We start from the raw sequence: 20661 nt of genomic DNA, 5'->3' as shown, positions 1-20661 counted from the left end.
ACTCAGAGGGCTATTGGAGATCGAACAGAACAGCGAATTGTGTGCCAGTCTCGCCCTTTACCCGCAGCATGATGCGATGTTCGATGTTGAGAAGGATCTTTTTCTTTTCCCTGTAGTCTCGGATGAGCGCGTGCAGAGTGTCACAGTGGGGAACCCAGCCAATCAGGCCAGAGTTTGTAGACAGTGGAATAACTGCGTATCTCTGGATGCTAGGGAGAGAGAGAGGGGGGGAAAAAAAAAAAAAAAAAAAAAAATCACACATTAGGAAATGGTGTATTTTCATGATGTTCAAAATCTACCAGTCTAGAGCAACCCACCACCTAAATCTGGGGAATGTGATGTATCCAATTCATTACTTTATCACCCAGTCTTTTTTCAAATTAACTGGAGAACACTTCTTGATAAGAGTACTACTGTTTACTCTTAAGAATTATTTTAAGCAGTTTATGTTAAGCTCATTGAGAGCTCACTTTCTGAAGCTTTGGGGTAAGTGACTCACAACATTCAATTCATTGCAGATGGCATTCTGCTTGATATGTGCTCACATGTGAAACACAAGGGTGCAGAACTACAGCCAGCGGCTACTTAAATTGAGCACCAGTGTGAGTATGCAGTGGCTATTTTAAAATCTTGTCAAGAATCCACCATTTCACAAGATTATATGTACCTTCCAAAGTAGGAAAATAAATTACATTACAATATCAACAAAACAGTCACTAGACTCTAGTAAGCCTGCAAGATTATTAATGCTCTTAGGCTCCAGAGCCAACAACAGAAATGCCTTGAATTGCAATCATCTTGAAGATGAAGAAACTCCAACGAAAGGGTTTTATTTAAAACAAAAAAACATAAAAAAGCCCCTCCTCCTTTCGACGTACATTATCTCCAGCTATGAGTTACATAAATGTTGCATTTTGTGTTGTGTTACTGGATTTTCCGTTTCTTCATCAGCTAGCAGAAAGGGTAGTGGCGTTAGGTGCATTGGCATTAGAAGATCCTATATTTGCTCCAAATACCTGAGGTTTTTACGCAGAGATGTCGGGTCATTGGCCAGCAGAGTGTTGACTAGTCCAAAGAGCTGCATCACTCTTTCATCCTGGCGAAGGTCCTCATGGCCCTTCAGAAGGAATACAAACTCATGCCCGTTGCTTCCTGTAAGAGAAGATATGGGGCGTGGTGAGGTGGAGTGCAATATCTTACTTGAACAATCAGATGAAGTCTGAATCACATTTAAACGGACAGAATGACAGCAAGATTCAGAATGTTGGATAGATATATTTTATAAACTTCTTTCTGAGGGTGAAATTCACTTGTTAAGGAATAATGCGACAAAACAAGTCCTGATTTCTTGAATAAATGGTTGGTATTCATTAAAAAAAGGTCACCAAGACTCCACCCTTCAGAAGGAGATGCAATACTAAGATAAATAAGACAATAGGACACTGACATGACAAAATGCACAAAAGCTCTACTGCTTTCTTGCAGTTGTGAATTATGTTGTCACCTTTGGCATCTCTCTCCACACTCACTCACTCTCAAGCTCCCCGTCACTGTATTCAGGCCTTCATATACACTGTAAATCTAATCCTACTCCAGTCCTCCACCCGCTTTCTTGGTCTGCATACCCCTCTTCCTTTAGTTCCTTTTGCTCTTCCAAACTGTGTGTAGCCAAAGGAACAAACTGGTGGCCTAAACATCAGCCATATAACATTACTCCCTGCAGCCATGGGTTTGACTCCTGTCAAAGTCGATATAGCCTTTCACTCTGCTGGGTTAAAGGAGTTGAATACAATGCATTTTACTAAATGTTTTTTCAGACAGAACATAAAAATCCAACGGCATGTTTGTTCTGAACATAAAATCAAAGATATTATGCTGATTATATAATTTCCATTCCTTTCCACTATTGCGTAGCATGCCATGGGCCAGTTGGCTGACTGCCTCCATCCCAAAGATGGCTATGGGTCAGTGTGACTTTAGCTATGTAGCTGAAGCACGCTGGGATGCAAAACACTCTATACAAGTATTTCCCTTATCCTCCAGTTCCATGCTTGCTTCTTGATGAGGAGCTAGGGAGAGAGTACATGTTGATATTTCCAGGAATAGGAAAGTAGGGCAATCTGAGCAGCTGGCCTGTCCTGAAAATCATTTACAGAAAATGAAAAATCTGCTTTCTAAAGGGACTATAGTGAAGACTTTCCTGAAAAAGTATACAATCGGGGAGCTAAACTCAGCTTGCATTTCTCACCCATTAATGTCAATTTCCTGGGCCTCTGCTTGGACGTGATGACCTGCAGCGATGGTGCAATGGATTGAATGCGGATGATTGGCTGGTTGGGATCATATGTTCCTGGCACCGCTAATTCCAAATCCCGGCACATGAGGAGTTTTGGTGACACATACTGTAGTTCTAAGGAAGTGAGCTGCCAGCAAGAAACAAACAAACAGAACCAGAGTTTTATATACTTCTATGTGTCTATTTAATACCATTGAAATATTAAAAGAGTTGATTTTATGGAGGGCATAGAACAGTTCACAGTCAACCATCAGTACTTCAGTTACTTGCAAAAAGCACCGCATAAGGTGCAAGCCAGCAGCAGGTATTTCTGGAATACCCTTGTTGAGTATTTTGGACAAACACATATGGGTTTTGACAGCTTACACTGCAAGACCCAGAACTGTACCTCTCCCCCCACCTGAGGCAGCTGCTTAGAGATCCGCCTGAACACATGGTAATAGAGATCCCAGGCCTGGGTGAGGTCCTTGACATTTCCTGATTTCATGTACTTCCTGCACCATTCCTGAGCCTCCATTAAGTCTCTGCCATATGCCTGGGGAGGAAGAAGAAAAATTAACCCTTACTACAGTGGAACAAATGAGGAGAAAATACTCATCACTTACAAAGAGCTTCATTTATGTAATTTCAAGATCCTGTCCAATCACGAACTGTTCCCAAGGTTACAAGGCAAATCAGTGGCAGGATCAAGATTAGAACGCAGGTATTTCTGGCTGTGTTGACTCTATTGGACAATGCTGCCCCACACAGATTTCACCCCCAAAAGAAACCAGAAAAGGCAGAAATACCCTTTAATGGTGTAGCTGTGGGGCTAAAGCAACAGTCACAAGGTCAAATAAGATGCTATGCTGACTAGGGGAGGAGTCCTCTCCATCACCTGCACTGGTGACAGCATTGATGCTGACCATGAAGCAATGTGACCATGAGGTAGAGGAAATTACTTCAAAGGAGGAAGCACTTACTCTCATAGACTGCTTTGGTGGGTATATTTTACAAAGCCCACATAATGTCTGTTATACACTAGACTCCAAGTGCCATTTGTTTGATCAGATTATGCCCAGGTAAAATTAGAGTCCCCAAAGATCAAGAACGCAGAAATAAGTGTCATGGATAAGTAATGCTTGAAGCTAGTATAAACTATCTCAAGAGCCTCACCCTTAGCTCAATTGGTGGGATAACCCCCCACCTCTGTTTCAGAGTCTAGAACTGGGTTTGAAGCATGTTCCCTCCCTGAAGCACTCTTCATTCTCAACATGCTCCTCAATCTGACTGAAAGGATGCAAACAAACAGTGAGACGGTCAAAACTCCTCTCAGGGGCCTCGAATTGGGACTCTTTGGAGGTAGGCTTTATTGTACAGGAGAGCAGTCACTCTGTCAGGCTTCCACAATGAAAAACCAGAGTTACAGGGAGAGAGAGAGAGAGAGAGAGAGACAGACAGACAGACCACGCCACACACAGCAGCCCTCCATTCAATAATAAAAAATCCATTGCCTTTTTTACTTCCTTGATAAAAAGTACTGGGAATGTTTTTGAGGCAGGGTGTTCGTTTTTTGGGGCTACAGGAAGCTCAGACTGCACTCCACTAGCAGATACCTGATTGAAAGACGTTTCCTTGAGAGTCTGGGGCCCACGCTCCATCATAGCATGGAGTGGCTCCAGCACCTCAAACATTCCCTTCACATTCCTCTCTCCAAAGTACAGACGGGATGCCTCTTCCAGCCCTTCATGCCACATCTCATGCCAGAGGATGGCTACACGGATCAGCTCTTCGCTCACCTGGATTAGGATAGGGAAGATAATAAATTCCTATGGGGGGAAAAAATCGCATGGACGCAGAGAGGCTTAAAAGTAAATCTGTTAGTCTTTAAGGTGCCACCAGACTCCTTGTTGTTTTAAAAGTACTAGACTACTTTCACCTTGAGAATGGTTTCACCTACTCCCTGCTGATGGCTAGAGGATGCCACACAAACCTCTACTTGATAAACTTTCTCCTGTGAGTACCCTACTGGACTACTATAAACTGATTTGCTCCCCTGCCAATATGTTTGCAATCACATGAAGTTTGCCTGCTAATATATTCCTGTCTTTCAGTTATTCATTAAGAATTTAGCAATCAAGATAAACTGGCTCCTTCCCCAGAAACAAGTCAGACTGTTTCCCTTTCTCATTAAATTAATGTTTCTCTTTATGGAGCTAATGATTCCCTTTCCCCATTCTCCTCACCTCCCCAGGTTCATCTGTGACAAACATCACAATCCCAATATTTAAAGTTTATGGTCCCATCACACTAGAAAGTCTCCTGGAGACTGTGTACTCCAACACTATCATTCCTTCCCAACGAATTAATCATACTCAGAATCAACAAATCAACATTTTTCTTTGGTTTCATGGGAGAGAATATTGCTACAAGAACAGACCAAAAAACCTTAATATGGCTGGTGCATCAGTCCCTGGAATGATTCTTTATTGACCATACACACAGCACTCACCATCATCGCCTGCTGTACCAGAGTGTTACTGTGCTCACACATGTTTTTCAGGATCTTATTGGCAGCATTGTGGCGTGCAGTTGTGGTGGACTTAGAGGCCACAGTCAAGGGGTAGATCAAAGCCTATGACAGACATCACACAGTAATAATTTATAACTGCACACGCATAACAGCGGCTGCATAGATCAAGAGACTAACAAGAGTAAAACAAAATAAAATAAAGTCCAAGCACATAGAAACCAGGTGACAAACCTGCTTCAATTCTATTCTACTAAGAAATGACAATTTTGCAGCAGAAAAAGTAACTCACTTATTGAAATGGATAACTGAAGGATTAAACATTTGTTTTTCCATCAGAAAGTCCCACTATCTGAAATGCTTGGATTTTCACTGATCAGATAGCAGGGTAATTCCAGTGGTGATGAACTGGTGCCAAACTGATAGAGGAAAGAAAATTCTTCTCCCCAGCATGCTAGGACAGATTCTCTACACCAAGGTAGGAAATGCAGCTAGTGTGTTAGCAACAGCTACTGTTCAATAACAATTACTTAATGGAGTTAAATTTAAGGAATCAATTTTCACCATCAGGTGTCCCAACAGACAGAGGACTTTAAATTCTGTCTGGGCTCAATGCTGCATGTCTCATCTGCCCCTCGTGTCTATCTTTTCTGTGAGGCGGCTGAGGGGAAAAATCTTTCAGGGGAATGAGTAAACTATTCAGGCGAGATAGCAGTAATAAAGCTTGTCTGATATAAACTATAACCAGTCCTGTGCCAGCATCTAACCCTCACTCCTTCACTCCCTAGTCACTCTCATTATAGACATCTAATAGAATAAGGAAGCTTTACTTCACCAAGAATCTATTGAGAATCTTCCTCAGGGCCACAGCTTACCTGCGGGTGATATCTTCCAATATCTGTGAGGAGCTGGTGAATGAGGCGCCCCACTAAAGGCCGAGGGGTATCGATTCTTGCAATGAGCTGAGGGATCACCTGATAGCAAAGGCGAGAAAATAAAGATTCCAGTCACACTCGCATGTATAGTTCACAAGCTGTTCTGTCCAACCACTCTCATCAGAGACCTCAAAGGCTCTGTTCGTGCACCGCAAAGTAGCCAGAGATCCCAGCATGCATTCTACAAACTAGACAGAGAATACAGAGATCCAAATGGTGATGTCAGAGGTACAGAACAGCTATGTGACTATCATGTGCAACCAGTCCCTTGTGTTAGATGTTAATTCCTGCACACTGGGGTGGATGATACTCCCCATGCAAACTGTTGCAGGCTTCTCCCACATCTTGAACAAGCAAATAAAAAGTGGAGCCTCTTGTATGAAATGCAGTCTACACAGTCATCCTGAAACGGACTGAGGGTCTGGATTACAGAAGAGTACCACAGCAGGGTTTCACACCCCATTGCCATTACTGCATGTTATGTCTAACTTTAAAATCCCTCATCCTTTCTCCTTCTCTGTCACTAATCAGATCAGACAGGCATCCAGGCATGCTGCTCTAGTGTCTGTCCAAGATGCTTATTAAAAGATTTACAATTCCTACTGTGAGTACCCTGCTCTCATCAGGTCACGTACAGAGGTTCCATTGGCAGGGTGCCATTTGGGATATTATAGTCACTGAGATTCCAAAGGGCTAGGTAAGAAGTGGAATCTACCCCAGCCCCTCCTACTCCTTACCTGCAGCCAGGTGTCTATTTGGATTGCCTTGACCCCTTCAACCAGAGCTTCATTGACATCAGGCCAGTGACCATAGTCAAACCATAGAGTAAGGACCCTGAAGAAAGAAAAACAGGACATTCCAGTGTCTTGTTTTCAGAACTTACAGCAGTCTCTTCTTCCCCACAACCAAGAACATGTGGTTATAAACAAGCTTGGACTGACTGTTCAGTCTTCGATTTGTTTAGCTGTACATGAAGAGAGCAGGAACATGTTACAGGGAGTCCTAAAGTGAGTGAGTTCTGTACATCACTAGCAGCTTGATGTTGTTTGGTGTGTGCTTTACTAGGTACCTGAGAGTGTCCTGTAGATTGTTGCCTCGAGACAGAGAGATAGAGCGGAAGAAACCCTGGACAGCAGGGACTGTATACAGCAAGAGGGTCTTGGACAAATCCTGTGGGAATGAAAATAGCTGCCTTAGTTCTACAAAAGCATCTGAGGTGAAGGATGTAGTATCAGCGGGAAGGAGGTAGGCAATGGAGTGCAAGCTGAATATGTCTCTCTCAGCCTGCAGGCTGCCCCCATGAATTCTGAGCAGAGGGGAGGGAAAAATATATACAGGCATGCATATGATTCACACCAACCCTGTCTCTAGCCCTCACTCCCACAGGACATATTCATATACTCCAGCACCCAGTACTCTTTACTTAAGTCCATACCTACCTCCCACCCTTGCAGAGAATACGTAGATACCCCCTGTTCTTTCCTCACCACCTCCACTGCAGTGCAACAACAACTAGGGTTCTAATTATACTTGAATTTATGGGCAAACATTATAAAACACTAAGAAGTACTAAAACTTTCTGCTTCAAATTATACCTCCTATAATGTGTGTCATTAGAGACTTCTCAGAAAGGAAAGTCGCATGATATGCCTTTGAATCAATTCACCCACCAAGCGGCGCCACTCATCCCCAGCAGGCAGGGAGGGCTGTACCTCAGTGACTTTCTTTTGCACAGGAGATGGAATGGGACTGTTCTCTGTGCTCTCTGCCTCGCTGTCGCTGCCGCTGCCCTCCGTGTTGGCGCTGGTGATGCTGGCTCCACTGGCATGACGCAGTTTCTTCTTCTCATCTCTGGCCTGGTTTTGATGTTTGTAGTGAAGCACAGCCTCAAAGTTCATCACTGCCCAGGCGTGCCAGGCCTGCCGATGGAGGAGCAGAATATCAACAGGAATCCCAAGAACGATGAAGCCTCTACACAGCCCTACTTTCTAGTGATTAAAGGATCCCTGCTGCAGCAAAATAAAATTAGCCCCCCCTCCTCCCATCTAGCTCGTTGAAGGACAAGAGGAAATGAAATATAAGGAGAAGACAATGGGGGAGACACAGAAGGGAACATGGTGAGGAGCAGGCTGCCCAAGGGGATATCTGGTCTCAAATGTGTAGGAACACTTTTAGTTCTCAAAGGAGCTTCTGGCTTCACCGTGGAAATCCTATAGAATTACAACACGTCGTGGAGCAAGTTTTAACACTTCCCCATAGATTAATTTCCCCTGTTCATCTAAGCAGCCATAATTAACCCACAAGGGAGAAGATCTTAAATGTGAAAGCATGGGTTGAACTGCAGTCCTGTTCCACTGGTCAGCAAACATCAGCGGTTGCATTTTGACCTGAGCTGCAGGGTCACTTCCACTGAGGTCAGTGATATACCAGTGTCTAACCTAGTTTAAGAGGGCAGAAGGTTATATGGGCCGCACAAGGCTGTGTTGTGTTTTGGGATAAAGGACTCCTTGTATTGCCTCCACGGTTTAGTACTGAGTTCTCTCCTCGGCTACCTTGTACCAGTTGCCGTCGTGCTCGGTTGAGGCACTGTAGTACTGCAGGACTTTGGGGATAGTGCTCTCATTGATGCCTTGCAGATTAAGCTGCCACTCGCCCAGTTTCAGGAAACACCTGAAAAAGCCAGGAAAATTAACCACCCGAAAACAGAACAAGCGTTACGAAATCAGACTGTCGGTTTAAAATGCAGAATTCTTGTCCAAGCTCTGAAAAGAATGATCTGGAAACCCATTCAATAAACCACCTTTAATCACAGATGGGGAAGAGCTACGCTGTTGTTAAAGTAGCTCACGAGGGTCAAGACTCCAAAGGTTCTGTTTCTAAACTCGGCTGCTAACTTGCTTTGATTCTGGGCAAGTCACAAACTCTCTGCGCCTCAGTATACCCAGTTATAAGATGAGGATAATAAGTGTCCCACGGGGCATCGGGAGGCTTAATTAATGTTCATAAAACGTTCTGAAATCCTCATATGAAAATCACAATACAGCTGTCACTATATGAGGTGCCGGACATAACGTATTGAGTGGCCACAGATAAAAGCATCACATAACCCACCCACCGCCAGCAGGCCCTGAGGGAATGCGCTATGAAAACCAGTCGCTAGGGCGCATGGAGATTAGTCTTGGCCAGAGCCAAGAATCATTGTTCACTCCTGCCCCGAAGACAGGAAATAAAATATGTTTATTGCAACAGGAGGGATGCACTGAAAGGTTTAATGCTTAGTTCCCTCGGGAAGCTTTAAGTGCAATAATGCAGCCCAGTCCTTTCTATCGGTTTCAATTTTCAATGAGTGTTACACAGGAAAAATTCAGTGCTGAACTCATCAGCACTTGCCTTTCAAGCTAGATCATTACAGGTGGCGTAGGAAGAGAATGGCTGTTAGAAAACTCTCATTCTGGAAAGAATATACAGTTAAGAAAAAACAAAGGTCCTTTTTAAAGTTCCGTTCAGCAGTAAAACATCATCATCTTTTGATCATTCAGTTTCTTACTCGAACAGGAAATGATAGAATCTCCAGGCCCCAAGAACTCAGAAGGGAAACTGGCATTTTTACTAGACGTATTTTTAACGTAACGCTATTTTTTTAAGAGGCTACCTCAAGCTGGGCACCCGGTTGCCAGAAGCACAGCTGCATCAAGTGCCTGAGCTGCCAGACGCCTGGATGTGCCAGGCTGAGCCAGCCATGTGGAAGTGTTTCTTTACTGCTGACTGGAACCCCCCAAAAACAAAGAATTAATCATGCTGGGACCTCTGGCTTCTTCAATCAATCAGCCACACAGCAGGAAAAATACAACCAGCTGCCTGAGACAAACACAAGCTTGCTTAAATGATGTCTCAGTGTCATTAACCAATGTCATTCAGCAGAGCCTCTGAATTTGCAGAAGGCTTAGCTGCTGGAACTACACACTGGACAGGCACGTGACATAACACAACCGGCCTCTATCGGCAAAATGAAGACAACTCTGGCCCTCCCCATTCTACAGGGCCAGCTCCAGGCACCAGCGCAGGAAGCAGGTGCTTGGGGCGGCCAATGGAAAGGGAACGGCACGTCCGGATCTTCAGCGGCGGGTCCCTCAGTCCCTCTTGGAGGGAAGGACCGGCCGCCAAATTGCCACCGAAGAATGAAGCGGCACGGTAGAGCAGCCACCCAAGTGCCGCCGATTGCGGCTTTATCTTTTTTTTCCCTCCCTCGTCGCCGCTTGGGGAGGCAAAAAAGCTGGAGCCGGCCCTGCCATTCTAAGGGGAATTACTGTTCATGTATTTTCTGCAAGGATTCTGCAACCTCAGAATCTGTGCTGGTGGCAATAACCAGGCACTGGACCTCAAAGGACACTGTACTAACCGTGCCATGAGTTTGTGGAGCTCCTGCTTGTGCTGCTGGTCTTCGGTTGCGATGGCATGCTGTGCTTGTTGCTGCATTGTCTGCACAAAGTGCTGCATATGCTGGAAGGCATCGATCTGCAATCGGATGTCGACAGTATGAACGTACGGGCTAAATACAGCTTCACAAGGGAGAAGGCGATCTATTGGAAATACAGGTATTCCTGGGAGCCAAAGCAGATCTTAATTTTCCCCTCAATGCCCTCTAACCATTACACCCATATAGAGTAACTTTGCTTTATATGATGGATGTATAAATGGATTTATTCTATGTTCTTTCATGACACCTAACAGTCTTTACCATGCATGAATCTTGAATCACCACCTCACAAATCTGGCAACTGAACTGCTACTCGGGACTTGACTTCAGTGGACTCACCTTCATCTCATACATTCAGCCAAAAGCCTGGCTGTAGAGACGTGCCCTAGTACTATGCTCTTCAGGCCAACAAAATCTGGCTCTGGCGACTTGACAAAGTCAACTCTACACATGAGAACCTTCAACGAAGAAGGGTCTACTGCTGGGCCTGGAAAATGTGATCCTAGGAATCCAACAAAAACCTCTCAGCTGATTTGCCATAGGACATTGGGGCAGGTCCCAGATTATCCAGGACTTCGATGAATGTAACCAGCACCCTGAAATTCACTTGGAAGCAAAGAGGTGGCTAATGTAGAGCAGACATTCTTACATAATCTGGTGGCCCACCAAATTTAGGAGGGATTTTGTCATCCGTAAATACGTCACAGTGGCAAGCAGATTGATGGTAGCAGAGATTACGGGAAGCCCATCTAGAACACACTTTGCATGAGAAAACTGGTTTGAGGAAAAACTGCCTAAGGAAACTTGCAGCTTCTTGGGCTTCCCTCTTCTCCCCTCAGACTCCAGGCCTGGCTCATAGTGCCAGTCCTGAAGGATTTTAGATCTTTAACTAGTTGAAAGGTCCAGACTTGTCTGCAGGTTGTTTTGGAAGCCTCATGGAACAGCACATGGCTCTTTTTCTGATGGGTTAGAGAGAGTTTAGTGAGGAAGCAGCTCCTGATAGCAAGATTTGGGAAAAAATACTTTCAATTCAATGAAAAAAATTAAAAGCAAGAAAAATTGAAGTTAAATGTCAAAAGAGGTGTCTGCGCTCCACTGGAAGCGAGTAAAGCTAAAGCCCTTGAAATCTAAAAGGTCACTTCAGGTCAGGAACTGCACAATGTGCTATTAAGAGGCCAATTTGTTTCTCTTCTGTCTATGGGAATGAGCATTTTTCTCATTAACAGAGCTATTTAAGAGGGTGAGACAGGAGACACCTGAATTGGAATGACTCATCAGCTCAGTGCAAATGTCAACCTTATTTTTCAGCACGCTGAATTCAATCAATCATCAGGAAAAAAAAGAGTTTTAACCGAGAGGCAGAACATGGAAAATTGTCATGCTGCTAATCCGAACACAGGGATAGCAGAGGGATCTTTATGTGGTTAATAAGATACCCATCCCCATTAAGTATCTGCCAGTAACCTGGTAGTACTCTTCTGCTGAATGTAACTAAGGTTTATCTAAAATGGGTGAAGACATACTTCTAAAAACCTGATGCTCCCAACCTCCCATTCCTACCCATGCCTGGCAATCTGCTTCCTCATGTCACTATACAGAATAAAACTCTTCTGCTTCAATTGACATGAATTCTAAGGCAATGTACTTCCGAGTATCAAAGTGGGGAGTTTATTTAAACAAGTGGATTTATAAATCAATGTGCAGTTTTGTAGTGGGAGGAATCTCTTTGGCCTGCAGTGGTTGGCAAAAGTCTTTGTTTGGAGAGGCTCTGTGGGGTTTATTCTCTCACTATACCACATCTCTGAGAATAGACTAATATTAGCCTGTAGGTGCAGAGTGGAAGCTCACCATCTAGACCTCATTTTGTCTTTCAGTGGATTTGGGAGGTATCAAGTTAGAAGTAGATAGCTAACAACAGAGCAAGTTTCAGGCAAGTTATGACTTATTCCAAACCTGAGTGTGGCAGGAGAATACTCAGCCTTCTACAACTACAGATCCGCACTAAAAGTCATACAGGGTCCCACATCGAGGTTACATGCCTGTCCACATAACGTTCTAAAAAACAGCCATATGTCTGCATGCATTCTATTTCACAGATACATAATAAAAAAACCACCACCATTCGATCACGTAGTCCATCCCCCAGCAATACAAGAATGTTCCCACATTTTCAGTGTTTTGTCCAGATGAAACACAGGCACCCACATTTTCTAGATTGCAGTCCCTGTCACATTGTAACCTGGCTTCTGCTATGACAGTGCTGCAGCTCTAGCCTGCATTTCAAAAATCAAGCACTTACACTTACAAGGTGTGCAAAGAGCCTATTTAATAGTCATGGGTCCCTGTCTCCAAGCAGAACAGAGCTCACAACCAATGCTGAACCTTACATGCAGTTCGAATACTGTCCTTGGGATGAGGTATTGCTTAACCAGCACTATAAATACACACAGAGCTTCACAAACTAGAAACAGAGAGGCATAGCCCCTGCCCCAAAGAGGCTATATAATGCAATAAAGAAAGAGAACAGCTCAGGTATTGGAGGGTGTGTGTCTGACCCCTGTCCTCCCTCTCCTTCAATCTTCACTGTCTTCTTCTATTGTGTCATACCAAAGAGCCTTGCTCTCATGACCCTGCATAATCTTGTCTCAGCTTCTTTCTGTGCTCTCATGCCCTCTTTTTCCTCTTTCATACGCCACACAATCCTTTCTCCAGCTGCTTCTCTTACTCGGTGCACACCTTCTTTCATGCTGCTCACTATAACTGTCCCTTCCATCTTGCCTACCAAGCACCCTCTTTCTCCATCACAGATCAAGTAGAACACTTGAAAGCATCAATCCGAGGTCCCCCTTCCCTTACATAGGCAGTCAGTGGAGAGGAGATATACCTGGAGGTATGACAGAGAATGAGACCATGGAGATACCTCATGGCATTTATTGAATAGAGTAGGAGACCGCTCTGGTGCGCTCTGTTCTACACACAGGCAGCTCCTTATGCTTTTTACATTTAACGGAAGAGGGTTAGGCTAAGTGCTTGCAAATGGCACGGTCCCAGAGCTGGCAAACCCAAAGGCAGAAAAACTGAAAAAGATGTGGTAGAACATTTGAGAATAAACAGAGGCTTTAATGTATATTAAAAAAAGAGAAGTCATCCCGTCTAGAGCTTACAGGATTTGAGTATGTAAACTCTTTCTGTGTTGCAATGCTAGAACATTCATCCCAGGCTCCTCACAACCAAGTTGTTCTCCTGACAAAGCCCTAGGTACTTTCCAGCTGCATCTCGGTTGGTTGTTTTCATCTGTTGAATGTTTTCATCCATACCCATCACAAAAATCTATTTTGCCTTTTCTTTATTGAGGTTGCAACTAGTTTTCTTGTCTTTTTTACTGGCCATCACCATGGGGTACACCTGTGACTGTGAGACCATGATTCTGGGGCAGCTTGTGGTGATGACAAGCTCCTTCGCTCTGTCAGCCTATAGCTTACAGGATTTGTAAGCCAGGGGATAGCCAGGTGGGCACAAATGGGCATGATTTGGGAGATGGCGATTTCAGTATCCTTGTGATGGGGTGGCTGGGAGCACACCATACATCAGCAAGTAGGTAAAAACCCTGGCAAGGGCATCCTACCTACCGCTGACGCTTCTTTACGCCTCTCAGGAAACTGCTGCTGATTTATTTTGGGACTTGAAATCAAAAGAGAGCAAATTGGGTTTAGATCCTCTGTGCTCCTTTAGGATTTTTAATAAGTCTTGAAAAAGATTTTCCCAAATTAAAAAAAATAAAATGATTTATTTGCCTTTTTTTGGATAAAATCATTAACATCAGCTGAAGCCTGGTTTTGTTCCTTGGGGACTAGAGAGCTAGTGGCTATGACACCGCAAGAAACTGAAAACAGAGCAACTGAGAGTGGAAAGGATTCTGAGGTTCTAAATAACATGTACCTTGCGGGCACTCTTCCACATGTGTTTCATGTAGGCATAAGTCACTTGGGGATGAACAGTTGGCAATGGGTGATCCAGCTGTCGAGATGGGTCTACTCCCAGGAGTAGTACAAGTGTCTTGTGGGCCAAAGCCTTGAAAGAATGGCAAAGAAAAAAACAACAGGTTATAACATGCTTACTCTCACCTCTACAGTCCCTTGTTCATAACAGTCTCTAATGACAACTGCGTAAAGTGACATTGCTTCTCCGTACTAAGGGGGACATAGGCAGGTCACGTCATGCAGAAAGTGCAGCTGTGCACTGGAACATGTGCATGGCTACACTTCCACTGTATGCCCATGTGAGTTTCATATATAACGTCTGATTTAACAATTCTGCATGGTCACTGTGGAGAAGTAGCCCCAGGTCACACAGTCTCGCCGTGTACCTTGTGTTAGTATTTCGTCAGTTACACCGGTATTCTCAGCATAGAACCCAGTTCACAATAACTGTCAAACTAGAGGTTATGGATTGAGGCAGAGAACACTGGCTCTGAAGCAATTTAGAACAAGCTTCTGAGCTCAAAGGCCACCTGGGACATGGAACAAGTTGTCAAAAAGTAGTAAGCATCGATACACGGGAGAGGGATGTGGTTTGGTAAAACGTAAGAGTGAACTGCTACCGCTGTTATCTGTACTGACGATTATGGAGAGATACATACTCCAGCAGCCTGATTACTATTTCCTGTATTTACAAGGACAACCGCCCCCACCCCAAAACAGACCATATGTTTTCTCCTGGCCCTACATGTTATGTTTTCACCTCAGTAGCCAATAAAGAGTGGGAATTCTTTGTGGTTTATGTATCTTTTTGGTAATAAATATTATTGAGGTTACTGCCCAAACTAGGAGCGTAACAATGATACTAACATAACTACCTAGATATGTTGGAAAGTGCAAAGTAGGAGCCAAGCATTAATAATACTAACACTATTACATTAAAGTTTTCAGACCCAGCATGGGAACAGAACTCGGCTGTAAGTCTCTCTTAGGATGACTATTTGCCCCCTGATGACAGTGGTTTCCCACAATCCTCTGACTCACCAGTCTCCCACTCTTGCCACATAGGCTGGCGTACTTGAGCCAAGTTCTCATGTCCTCGTGGGGGTTGACAACAAGAGACCGGACCATAAGTATTCTCTGCCAGTCCTCTACAATGCGCTGGCAGCCCTGGGAAAAGAAGTGCAGACAGAACCTATTAATGTTTCTTTTCCACTGGGACCATTCCTCCGTTCCCTCCATAACCAAAGAGCCTCTCCCCAAGATTAAAGTGACTGCTGTCCCCATACTTCACAGCAGACAGAGACATGGCACTAACTGGCTGCCTTCTTAACATTGCTATGTGTGAATGAGGGTAAGTCCCTGAGCCTCATACTCAACAGTCAGAACCTCATTAGATGCCAGCTGGTTGCTCCAAGTCTAATGAGATTCTCTAATGGAAAAAAGGAGAGCGACCTTTTACAGCAGACGCAGGTCCAAAAGCAGAGCGGTTACTTCTGCCCTGTCAAAACAACAAGGCAAGGGTTTCACAACGTTTCCGAACCCAGCTTCGAACTTTATTTTTGGTTGCAACAGTGACTAGTTCCAATATCAGAAGGTACAAAAACAAAAAAGTTCTGAAAGCGGCCAAGAGATATTTTTGTTATTGCCCTTTTCCTTCCCCTCCTTGTTGCTGGTTTTTACAGACGCTGAAGTGATTTAGTTGACACTCTGCCAGCAATTGAATTGCCAGCTGCTACGCTGCTAGAGCGGGCGTTGTCTGGTTACTGTCTACCTGTGCTGAGTGCCACAACAGCTTCAAGTCCAACAGAGCAGATGAGACAGGATCTGGCCCTGAAGCTGGAGGGTGCGTCCAGAGAGTCGGGTCTTGTCTACACTACAAAATTAGGTCGAAGTACAGCCACTGTGGTAATTACTGCAGTGGTTCATGTCCACAGTATGCCCCCTCTGTCAGCTCACAGGTGGAACCTTCTTGCCCTGGGGCTGCTAGGCTCCAACTGGGAGCCCCAGGGTGGTGAGAAGGGGACCTCCAGCTGTGAGCCCTGCACGAGGCTGACAGCCACCAGGTGATGTAAGTAACGCAGTGTGTCGCGCTAACTACATCGACCTACGCACTACGCATCTTCGGCGGTGGAGTTATTACGTCGGTATAGTGGGCAACTTACATTGGTGGGAGCAATGTTGCAGTGTAGACACAGAGTTCAGTAGTCATAAGCTGCCTTACACCGACCTAACTCTGTAGTGTAGACCAAGCCTCAGATGCAAAATTGCGGGTCATGGTGCACATATCTGATTGCTACTGGCCACCCACTGGGGCTTGGGCTGACTGGGTTGATCAAGTTCTTCAAGGGTGGGATAAATAAGTCTTTAAGAGGCCTCTGAAATTTAGGTGGATGCAGGACTGACTTAGACGTAATCCATCCCAGAGATCTATGGTAGACTGTGCCCACTGGAGACAAGCACAACTTTGTGACAGCAAGGGATTCTGTCTGGAAGCAGCAACACAAATCTGCTTCTTTGCAGGCAAGTCAAATGCTCAATCAGCACGCGATCTTGAAGGGAAAATCTCATAACCAAGGGAAAAAAGAAGGTCTTCTCATCTCTGATGAAATAGCTAAGTACCCCACTGACTTTTCAAAACTGGGTGCACGCAAATTAGACAGAAAAGCCTGTTCCATGCAGCCCTCCCTAATGCCCAAATCAACCTTCCACCAAATCATCTAACAGGCATTTTATAATGATTATTAAGACACTATAAAATGTACAAGAACTGTATGTACTGTTTTCAGGACCATAAACAGCTGTACTCATAGGCATTACTCTCCCTATCGCACTCAACCTCTCCTCTCCAGAGGAATGTTCTCAGCTTTTCCAGACAAGAATGCAGTTTGGAAGCAAAAAGCATTGTCACAGCTCGCTAAATAGTTGAAATGTTCACAGTAGCAACAGGTAAACACCCGTCAGTGTGGGGGCCTGTATAGCAGTGAGAGAATTCTCTCTCCAGATGGAACACTGAAGTCCAATGCAGTTTATACACTTCATTCTAACTATAATTTGTTCCCCTGCGAAGAACAACTCTCTGAACAGTGCTAGAAGGTACTGCATGTGTTACTTCACGTACAGGCCCTCCCTCTCACAGAAAAGCTCCCTCCAGAAAGGATACCCACTCAAAATATTTAGGTGGTCTTAAGTCCTGAGACGTGTCTTGGGGTTATGCTCTCTAGGCAAAAGATGCTTTCCAGTGGAATTGGTGAAAGCTCCATTGCTTGGGGCACTTAAAAAAGTGGACAGGACAAATCAATGGAGAATAGTAAGGGAACACCGCCCAGGTGGGGTGGATAAGGTGACCTAAAATGCCAGGAAATTTCTATTAGAGAGACAAGGTGAGTGAGGTAATATCCCAGCAATGGATATTACCTCATTCACCTTGTCTATCTAACATACTGGGACCAACCACTGCATACAGGGCATAGAAATGTCTCTTTGCACACTGATGCAGTGTCCTGTTTCTCAGTATTACTCATCCCAATCATTCCGTCATGAATAGTCATTTATATTTAACATGCAGACATGCAAATGAAAGAAGAGGAGCCGAGAAGTGTACTACCCTAGCACCCGCAAGCTAGACAGAACATCTGGACAAGTGGCCCTGCAGGTTTCACTAAAACCTCTACTCCACTCAGATCTCTTTAGAACCTGCTTTGGAGCAGGCACATTTGAAAGATCCTGTGTCAGGCTTTAAAATGAGCATGTACGCCATTGCAGTGGCCAGAGGCATTAAATACATGTTGAGAACTTGCTTAGGACACGTCTGTAAAGAAGAGAGAAAGCAGGTTGTTGTGCATGCTCCAATGGGGGAGGAGGGAGGGCGACAGGGTCTGATTGTCAGAAGTGCTGAGCACTCACAATTCTAACAGACATCAATGGGAGCTGTGGGTGCGCACTGCGTGAGCGTCCATGCCGCCGGCAGAAGGTATACAGGAGTTTATAGCAGATTTACCTGCAGTCGCTCCCACCATATCTGGCGGATGATCTCGCGTCGTTCTGGTACAAGTTTATACTGGATCACCTCTTCTAGCTCTGATAGCATCTGGCAGGATACCATAGCCTGAATGAAACAACCACATTCCATCCCAATCAATGCACAGTGAGTCCATGACTAAAGATCAGCACTTGGGTTTATCTACTGACCAAGAGGGAACAGGCAGTTGCCTTTCAGGTATCTTGATAATCCACTGTCTTCTAGGTTTCCTCAAACTGCTGCAACAAAACCCCCAATTCTGATTTGTGGAGGGAACTGCAGGGAATTTCATCTCCATCTTCACTTGAGCCTGAGCCTCCCACACAATGCTTCTAAACTTTGACCTTAAGGAGGACTTTCCACTGGGGTGTGAAGAAGTGAAAGGTGAGCTTTTCCACACGGACTCAGAACTAACCACAAAACTTGACCGGGGCAGAGGTAAGGGTTGGTAGTGGGGTGCCGAGTCCCGCTGTTCAGTCAGACACATTTTGCTCACTCTGCTTCTCAGTGGATTCAGACCCTTTTCTAAAAAGCCACAATCCCCACATACAAGAGCCATTTAGTTTGTGGGTCCGTGTGGCCCGCACAGGCCTTTATATTTGATATACAAATATAGTCAGGAAGCCCTGAGCTTATATAAATAACCTAAACTAACACGAAGGCTGCAGGTCAGATACTCACCCCATAGGCCCGACTGTAACTCTCTCCTGCCATGGCGGTCAGTTCAGCATCTAGCAGGTCTCTGGCCTTGTCAATGCACTGAAACGGAAGTTGAGACTTCAGTATTGTGTCTTGTCCAAAGACAGTGACAGTTCACACCAATACTTAACTGTCCACTCTCAATTCTCCCACAAGGAAGATTGGAGCCGCCCCAAACTCTGCCAGGCACCAGAAAAGGAGAGTCACCTATAGGAAGGATTAGCTCTAAAATGGAAACTAACAGAAAACTGGAGAATCCAATGGTGAGTATGGGGAAAAAACTAGGACTTGCATTTGTAATCTAAACGTGGGTCCTGTCCATGGAAGTTTGGATTTGCTGAAGTCTCTCAGACATAGACTCCGTCACCAGTGTTTGCCGTGCTTTTGACCCCAGTGTCCTTGCAAAGTCCAACTGTAATACTGAGTCAGGGACGGAGGAGTTGGGATTTTGGTAATAAGTGTGAAACAACCAGTTACAGAAAAGCCTCAGGCGCTTTGGTTCTTCGATAACGTGCAGTTACTAAGGCCATGTCTACATTTACAAGCTTACAGTGGCACAGCTGTACCACTGCAACACCACTTGTGTAGCCGCACTCTGCTGACGGGAGAGAGTGCTCCCGTCGACATCATAAAACCAGCTCAACAAGTGGCAGTAGCTATGTTGGGAGAATGTCTCCCACTGACAGCACTGTGCACACAAGTGTTTATGGCAGCAAAACCTGTCTCACTCAGGGAGGTGTTTTTTTCACACTCCTGAGCAACAAAAGTTTTGTTGACATAAGTGCTAGTGTAGACATGGCCTTAGATGGACTTCACAGTTCTACGTGCCCCACTAACTTCTTACGAATGTTATAGACCCTGCAAACCCCACACATCTCAGTACAAATAAGACACTCTGAATGCATGAAACAAGGTCCTGCTCTGGTGCCATTCATTATATAATCTCTCATCTGTAACTTTTCCCTTTCAAAATGTTAAAGGTTAATTACAAACCCTAGTCCATTAAACACTCGGCTCATTTTCTTGTGCATATCACTTGAGATATGCACGTGTTCTGCCAGGGCAGATTGGATCGCTCCTTTATCGAATTCTGCAAGTCAGCACAGAATTCTGAGAAATCCTACACAAGTTTCCTTGGCAAGTAATCTACACGTTTCACACCTGCAAAGGGATGACGTTCCCCGTGAATTATGTCTGACAAAGATGCACTCAGACCAACAGGGCTCTGATCAGCAGACTCTTTCCTTCCCCTTATGCCTCGTCTCAATCTAAGGGTATAGCTACACTACAATCAGAGTTGCGGCTGCAGGATGTGCAGACATACCCAAGCTAGCTTTGACCGAGCTGGCTCAAACAACAATAGCAGGGAAGTCACAGCAGCCCGGTGGCAGAATGGGTTGTGTAACCCCACCCAGCTCGTGCTGCCAGTTTCACTGCTATTGTTATTGGAGCTAGCTAGGTCAAAACTAGGTTATGTACGTCTCCACTTGCTGCAGTCACACTTCTAATTGCAGTGTAGACGTACCCTCAGGATTACAAAGACTCCTCACAGCTGCAAGGAAGATCGGGTACAGGAGATGCACAAGAAGGTAAAGAAGGGCCATGCACCTAAACCAGAAAGTATGCATCAGTTGCAGCATTTGGCATTCGTTAACATTACTCTGAAAAGGCTCAGCAAACCCAAGAATGCACAGACTGACAAGGAGATACTTTTGTTCACATCTCTAGCCATCAGTGCCCTTCACTG

The 20661-nt window shown here is 44.8% G+C and overlaps 1 protein-coding gene across 4 annotated transcripts in view; it reads right to left on the bottom strand.

Moving 5' to 3' along the window:
* MTOR (mechanistic target of rapamycin kinase) overlaps positions 1–20661 on the bottom strand; it is a 103680-nt gene that overhangs the window by 9941 nt on the left and 73078 nt on the right. For all 4 annotated transcript variants that reach the window (XM_054009144.1, XM_054009145.1, XM_054009146.1 and 1 more), the window contains 16 exons: positions 18897–18974; positions 18195–18302; positions 15239–15364; positions 14157–14288; positions 10140–10255; positions 8293–8410; positions 7453–7659; positions 6810–6910; positions 6478–6574; positions 5681–5779; positions 4788–4910; positions 3892–4074; positions 2697–2831; positions 2249–2423; positions 1017–1152; positions 62–209 (listed from right to left, as the gene is read on the bottom strand). In XM_054009144.1, the coding sequence (XP_053865119.1) occupies positions 62–209; positions 1017–1152; positions 2249–2423; positions 2697–2831; positions 3892–4074; positions 4788–4910; positions 5681–5779; positions 6478–6574; positions 6810–6910; positions 7453–7659; positions 8293–8410; positions 10140–10255; positions 14157–14288; positions 15239–15364; positions 18195–18302; positions 18897–18974 (2082 nt within the window). The remainder of the gene's footprint in view (positions 1–61; positions 210–1016; positions 1153–2248; positions 2424–2696; positions 2832–3891; positions 4075–4787; positions 4911–5680; positions 5780–6477; positions 6575–6809; positions 6911–7452; positions 7660–8292; positions 8411–10139; positions 10256–14156; positions 14289–15238; positions 15365–18194; positions 18303–18896; positions 18975–20661) is intronic.

This window comes from Malaclemys terrapin, chromosome 19 (assembly GCF_027887155.1).
Source record: "Malaclemys terrapin pileata isolate rMalTer1 chromosome 19, rMalTer1.hap1, whole genome shotgun sequence".
NCBI lineage: Eukaryota > Metazoa > Chordata > Testudines > Emydidae > Malaclemys > Malaclemys terrapin.
The sequence above is the reverse complement of the archived record's forward strand: the minus strand, read 5'-3'. Positions and strand labels throughout refer to the sequence as shown.